At 43.6% G+C, this 7518-nt stretch overlaps 1 protein-coding gene across 1 annotated transcript; it reads right to left on the reverse strand.

Annotated features, from left to right (window-relative positions):
* Positions 1-1806: 1806 nt before the first annotated feature.
* LOC124678242 lies at positions 1807-2628 on the reverse strand. Its single transcript, XM_047214163.1, has one exon. It carries the CDS (start codon positions 2518-2520, stop codon positions 2044-2046), a length of 477 nt encoding a protein of 158 aa, XP_047070119.1. The 5' UTR covers positions 2521-2628; the 3' UTR covers positions 1807-2043.
* Positions 2629-7518: the final 4890 nt, after the last annotated feature.

A 7518-nucleotide genomic window follows, 5' to 3' on the forward strand; every position in this document is an offset into this window, starting at 1 on the left:
TCCCCTCTCCGGCAGGGTGCCGGAGGAGATCTCCAGAATCCCCCGAGATGGGATTGGCGGCGGCGGCGTCTCTGGAAGGTTTTCCGTATCGTGGTTCTTCGTACTGGGGTTTTCGCGACGAATGCTTTAAGTAGGCGGAAGGGCAACGTGGGGGGCCACACGAGGGCCCCACACCATAGGTCGGCGCGGCCAGGGCCTGGGCCGCGCCGCCCTATGGTGGCGGCTCCTCGTGGCCCCACTTCGACTCCTCTTCGGTCTTCCGGAAGCTTCGTGGCAAAATAGGACCCGGGCGTTGATTTCGTCCAATTCCGAGAATATTTCGTTACTAGGATTTCTGAAACCAAAAACAGCAGAAAACAAGAATCGGCTCTTCGGCATCTTGTTAATAGGTTAGTTCCAGAAAATGCACGAATATGACATAAAGTGTGCATAAAACATGTAGGTATCATCAATAATATGGCATGGAACATAAGAAATTATCTATACGTCGGAGACGTATCAATACGCAAGTTTATAAGGGTGATCAAATCTCAACCTACCATGTAACCGTGTATGAGCTGAATATAAATAGAGGAGAAAGGCCTATGGGTCATCCCACGTCAAAACACATATACCCGAGCAATCTGTCATCGGCGACGAGACAGCGCCACCACTTACATGTGGCCGCAGCATGGACGAGACAAAGAGGGAAGACGGTCAGGAGTTTGAGAATGAGACGGAGGAGCTTGTCGGAGACGTCTTGCAGGGTCGTCGTTGTCGGCGGCTCCGCGACCATGGGAGTCGGGCGATATCGAGATCGATAATCAAATCCCTTATCTTTAGGGACGTGATCATCGTCGCGTGCACTTAGTTTAATTAGCGCGAATTTCATCCTTCAACCAAGTCAGAACTGGACTTGATAGTCCTGTGTAGTTAAAGGTGGCATCGCCTCAAGTCAAAAGTCAAAACTAGATATAAGATGCATACATGAAAACAACACCGAGATTTACCGAGGACAAACAATCCTAACAAAACGACACCGAGATTCGGTAACGGCAGTTTGCCATACTTTACGGGCACTCCTCGCCCTCCTTCCTAGGTACTATTACGGTACCGTCGAAGACAAGCCCACCGAGGTGTACATACACATCAGATCTACCACGGACGTCGAACCATGCCCAAAATCAATCTTGTGTCTAACCTATAACTTGCGTCTAGTCTATTTTAGCTACTCCTGGTGCCTTTATATATTAGGTCAGGTTACAGAATTCGAATCCAACACCTAAAGTTCGAAATAATTACAATTCCAAATGTAGCACTACTCATATACATATTTGACACATATCTCAAGAGGAGAAAATTGAGGGAGAAGTGGTGGCCGTCCACCGGCGATGACGAAGAAGGGACGAAGACGAGGCCACGACGGTGCCGGTCATTGTGGTAGCTCCCTGCGATGGGGTGCGGGCGCCTAACACCGGCAAAAGAGGGGAACAATCTGCCGTCGGTGACGAGACGGCGCCACCGCTTGCACGTGGCCGCGGCGCGAATGAGGCAGAGAGGGGAGGTGATCAAAAGTTGGAGGATGAGACGGAGGAGCTTGTCGAAGACGTTGCGCAAGATCGAGATCGATAATCAAATCCCTTATCTTTAGGACGTGATGATCGTCGCGTGCAGTTAGTTTGATTAGCGGGAAGTTTATCCATCAATCAAGTCAGAACTGGACGTGACAGTCGCGTGTAGTTTTAGACGTGGCGCCGCCTCAAGTCAAAACTAGATAAGATGTTTTGGCAAGCCAAATTGACTTGCCAAAATAAGAGGAAGTAATAATTACGGAAGAAAAACAGACCATCATTCAAAAAGAAATACTTACAAAAACGTGGCATTGACGTTGCTGTGTTTGATGGTTTTTGCATCATGAACACACCAGAACAAATCCCAAACAAAATGGTGCGAGAAGAAACTTAACTACTCGATCCTTTACTACAGGGCTACAAAGCTTACGAGTGGTAATAATTTACTGGACGGCCGCAGATTGGAGCTTCATGGTGCAAGTGCAAGAAGCGATCAAGCGGCCTGCATAGTCGCGGCCCTCCCCCTCTGCCCAAAGCGAGAGACGGCGTAGCTCCGGCTCCTGCCAAACGCCACGTCGGCGCCGGCGAGACCGCCGAAGTCGCAGGGCCTGTCCTCGTCGATCTTCCCCATGGCCACGCTCTGGCTCCTGGGCACGACAGGCGGCTCCGGCGGCGGCGCCCGCCTCTCTGACGCGGCGCGCATGAGCTCCCGCAGGTCGCTGTCGCCGGCGAAGGAGCGCGAGGAGGAGGACGGGGAGGCGGAGTAGCTGCGGAAGTCGTCGCCGGACCTGCTGCAGGACCTGGGCGTGCCCGGGAAGGACGGGTAGCCGAAGGCGGCGTCGCCCGGGAACTGGCCCGCGCAGCTGGTGAGCCCCCGCACGTAGAGGTCGCGCGCGCGGCCCAGCGCCCGTCCCGGCGCCCGCCACAGCCAGCTCACCCGATTCTTGCCGCCGCTGCCCATTCGGCTCATGCCCCGCTTGTTACTCAAGGCCGTCGTCAACCAACTCTGCTAGCCAGGGGTCTTTGATTTGAAGAAGAAACTACTGGGAAGAAGATGTGTTGCTCGCGATCGACAGGGTTTTGCTTATATAGATAGATAGATATATATCAAAGGACCGGAATTGCATATATATTGGCTTTCTTTCGCTTTCCTGTGAGTACTTTTCAAAGTGATAATTGTAGCAGTAATAAAATACACAACTCAGAGAGAGTATAATTCTCCTGTACCGCTAGTGTTAGACGAGCCCACAGGGCACAGGTGGGTGGCGGCTGAGGACCCGGCACTTCCAACGCCGCCTGCTGACTTGTGATCGCAACGCAAGGTGGACACACCAGTGTGTACCGTGTACACGCACAGTACACGCGTATAGCGTAAATCAACCTGCAATCTTTGCGAAGATGCCACTCATGATACGTACTTACACCTTGCGATTTTTCTGTGAATTTGGTCCTATCACTGTGTAAAGGTGGACACACCCGTGTATTGTGTACACTTACAGTACAGCGAAGAGCGTAAGTAAATTTGCAATCTCGCGAAGATGCCACTGTACATACCTTGCAATTCTGTGAATTGTGTTCCTACAACATAGCTTATTATAAAAAAAACAATTCTAGATGTAGGCACTGTTGTGTTCTAGCTATCACTTTGTAAAGTTTGAACCCGAGATACCTTATATTCGAGGAAACACAAAAATAACAAAAAGTCTGTCAGATTTTAAGATTGTGAGAGTTTATACTGATCACTACTATAGATATTCGAATTTGTCATTTTTGCACAGCCTCAGTATAATGTATTTCGAGTCGTAATTTTGCATGTTGGTAGAACACAAGATTATCTACATCTAGATTTATTTTCATATTTTTTATACCTTAAATATCATTTTTTTTTCAAAAAACGAGCTACCCATAGCTTGAGCTACATTTGTAATTTGTAGTTTCCGACAGTTATATTCGAAACTGGATCGTCCGGTGAGCATCCCTTGATTCTTTTTGGTGACAGGGATGAGTACCCCTTGTTAATGTCCAGAAGTATTTGGCGCGCTGTATCCAAACTTCCGTTGTATCCCAACGGCCGCTCAGCCAGCTAGAAACAAAATCATTGTCGTCATATCTTTCTCTCTTACCTATCTTCTATACAAAAGAACATTACATCGTATTCGGAAGCAACTCAAGATACAAATGGTGGCACTATCAATATTGCAGGCCGGACACGATCGAATTACGTTAGTTTCAGAACTAGGAAGAATCAGGTATCAGATGATGTGTGTGCGATCCTCGAGCTCAGATGATTACAACCTTTCTCTGTAGTACCCCCACCAAGCTAGAAACCAAACCACACCGTCGCATCACATCATTATCATCGTCGCTCTCCGTTTCTATGCACACGAACATGACATCAACTATGTTGGCAGCACAGGAAGATGCAAATGGCGCTATCAGGAAGCACAGTAACAAAAAGAGCACGATCGATATGGATCACCATTGCAAGAAACAAACGAAGTGGTATGCCATAGTAACGAAATTGCAATTACAGATATCGACGTCGATGAAATATATCGTGGTCTTACTTTTGTACTAGATAAGTACCATCGCCCTGGCAAGTGGCAACGCAGGATCACATACGATGCACATGGACATGGTCCATGGCTGACTTTCAAGCGATCAAATCCCCGCCAGCTCTGCGCGGAGCCACGGCATTGAACATTGTGGCAATGAATTGCGTGGGGACTGAGGGTCTTCAAAAGGGTGGCGTACGCGCTACTTGCTGATCGAATGCTGATAGAGATAGGATAGTAGTGTTTCTATGGGAGAAAATGGCATATTTGACATCGAAAAACTCCGTGTCTTGCCAAATTCTTGCTGAATTACCAAATTCTTAGCTCGTACTCCGTGTCTTGCCAAATTCTTGCAACACGCACACACAAATTCTTGTGGTCTTGCACTTTGCCATGAGGGTGAACTAAAAGCCAAGGGTCTGAAATCCGTGTGTAAAAAAAGGTCTTGCCCCACATGACAGGTTTTCTTATAAGCAAGCCCTTCCAATGAATAAAGCTTTCAAAAAAGTCAAACTATGTAAAGTTGACCATTTTTTTAGAGAAAATATTAAAATGTATAATACAAAATTAATATCTTTAGATATATCCTAAAATATTTTCCATATGATATCAATATAATATTATAATTTCTAATAGTTTTTCTAAAAGTTTGATCAATGCTTACTTAGCTTGTTTTTAAATATATATATATAAACAGAGGGGTACGATTTTTTTTCATAGATGTCGGGATCTTGGGGAATTTTAAAAGGCATATATTCAAAACCGAGGACACTATAATTTATTCTATTTTATTGAATACAAAAGAGACCACCACATCCAATTTAGACCGGATTTTTCATATCTTTTCGGTCTCATGCCAACAAATCAATGAGCAGCGTGAGTGGTGGAGACATTGGACCAACGCACGACGATGTGTGGATTAATTGGCAATTGCATTTTCGTGACAATGGCGACCCTGTGTGGAGTAAGAGTAAGATTTTCCCGATTTATTGTCCATCTCGTTGGTGGCATTGAGCAGGGTGGGAAATTCTCTCGTCGTTGCTCTTTTGTAGTAGTGGGTCTAGTTTAGTCTTTGTGTCTTACAAGTAGTCAACTTATGTTGGTTCTTTAGTTGCATCTCCGAACATCGAGGTTTGGCTAGCTTCGGATTCAAATGTAGTTAGATGGGCAAGGTATCTCATGATTTGTTTGGGCAAGTCTATGGTGGTTGTCCTTCCCTCTTCATCGTTTTCTTCTTTGAGATGACGAATGGTTTCTCAGATCACTGTCGCCAGTGACTTCTAGCTTCGACTGGAAACTTCTCGGCTATATCGACAATGTTTTCCTGATTCTGACCTAATTCAAGGTCCAACGGGAGCATTGAGCTCTACGACCGTTTACATATGGGGTTGCAAGGGTTGGTTGATCTAATAGGCCTTTGGCCTCTTCACAAATAATAGTAGTAATTCATTAATCTTAACAAGAGATTTTGTTATCAAAAGTATTTAATTTTAAATAGATATTAATATTTAAAATTATCGATGCTCATAAATGGTTGGGATTAAACATATCACTTTAGTTAAAAAGGGTTGTGTACTATTGTAGAAAAGGCAATCTACTCTTATCGTTACAAAGTCATCTAGAAAAATATGATGCATAATCGATTATTTCTTAGTGTTATCTCTAACAATTGATGCATTTATATCTCCTAAAATAAAACTTTTAGTGTAGAAAATGTGCAAGAAAGAGAAGACATGTTGTAGAATAGGGAAAATTGGAAAAATAAGTTTATGTATTATCGTATACAAAATAGAGCATTTGTTTGATGGCCTAACTGCCATTGGCTAGTTTATTGACGGCAATATATTTGGTGGTAATAGCATTACGAGGTAGGCAAGTGGATCCCGGTCCCACATGTCAGCTAGAGGCTGTTCTTTCCCTAGTTTTCGTTACACTACTGTTTTCCTAGATTTATCTGGCCAATATCGTTTACTATTTGCTAATTTTTATATTCGTGTATAAATGATTGTGCAAGCCAAAAAAAGAAGACATTGCTTTCACGTGAAAACAAAACGAAGTATTATTTCATTGTTGTTGACAAATCGACGGTCGTCTCAGCCGACTGATTCTGCCGATTTCAAACTAATGGAGGTATTGTGGTGACTAGCTGCATATATTTCTCTTAGTCAGCCATGTTCTTTCTTTAAACTCATTTTTTTCGCTATCTCTGAAAACAACTTCCCATTTTAGACCGAGCAATTTGTGATTTGTCACAAACAACAACATGTGTGCGTGGCGATAAGCTAGCTGGGGTAGCAATCCGTCTGGTCAGACATATGCATAAGCCGCGAGTAAACACTCCGGCGGCCGGTCGTTAATTGTGACTGAGATGTTGCTTAAAATGAGTGCGAAACGTGTCTTGTCACTCTGATCTGTGAGTTCTGATGGCTGTGTTTGGCAATTTTTTATCGGGGCTAAAGTTTTGCCGGTCCGCACACGTGCCCGGAGCTTGCTTCTCCGTATGCATATCCGTTCCTTGACTGGACTGTTCTCTTCCTCCAAAAATATTTCAATAGTATTATTTTCTAAGGAATTCTTCAACATCTACACTTCTCTTCCCATTGTTTCTGAAACTAATCGCTCTACGTTCTACGGAAGGATGGTTGTGGGCTTTGTCATTCAACGGATCTTGATGTGGACTTATCATCCTCAGGGTGATAATGACAGGATGATAGCTCTCGAAACTATCAAGTCAGAGGTATAGTTGTGGGAATTCTAAATAATATTTAACATATCTCATTATTCCAAAATCCTAGGGCTCAATTTATGATTTATGACCCACGTTAATTAATATGATGTTGAAAGTATGCCCCAAAAGTAGGCAAAAACAAGTCAAATAAATGTCGGCAAAGGCGGGCTGGGCAAACATAATTACATTAGTTAACTGGATTGTCAAACTGGCCCAAGTATAGTTGTACCATTTGCTATAGTATTTTTCTTAGGATTTTTTTAAAACTGTACTAATCATTTGTAACAAATTAATCTGACTTACTGATTAACTTATAAGGATAAACATTGGATTGAACAAACTGAAACACACATGCAACAGAAATACCCGATAAAACTAGAAGTTGTTAACATCGAAGACCTTTGTCTAGGTATGATTTTTAAACATCTCAAGTTCTTCCAAAAAAAAATTATAACAAGTTTTCCCAAAACTGTGGTGAAAGAATCGTAATAAGACCGAACCTACACATAGTTGGACAAATCTCAAGATTGTCATACCACCAATTTATCGTCGTATTATTGAGCAAGAAGTTCCCGAGCGCAAAAGAGCAAAAAAATAAGAACCATTCACAAACCTAGACTGACACCAACATCACCTTTTACAGTAGGAAAGACTCCCTTTGATAATATTTATTTTTAGAAAAAAA

The sequence above is a fragment of the Lolium rigidum genome, chromosome 7 (genome assembly GCF_022539505.1).
Source record: "Lolium rigidum isolate FL_2022 chromosome 7, APGP_CSIRO_Lrig_0.1, whole genome shotgun sequence".
Classification (NCBI taxonomy): domain Eukaryota; kingdom Viridiplantae; phylum Streptophyta; class Magnoliopsida; order Poales; family Poaceae; genus Lolium; species Lolium rigidum.

What these genes read in the sequence shown, in the direction of transcription:
- LOC124678242 (XM_047214163.1), bottom strand. Translation starts at nt 2,520, where the DNA reads ATGAGCCGAATGGGCAGCGGCGGCAAGAATCGGGTGAGCTGGCTGTGG.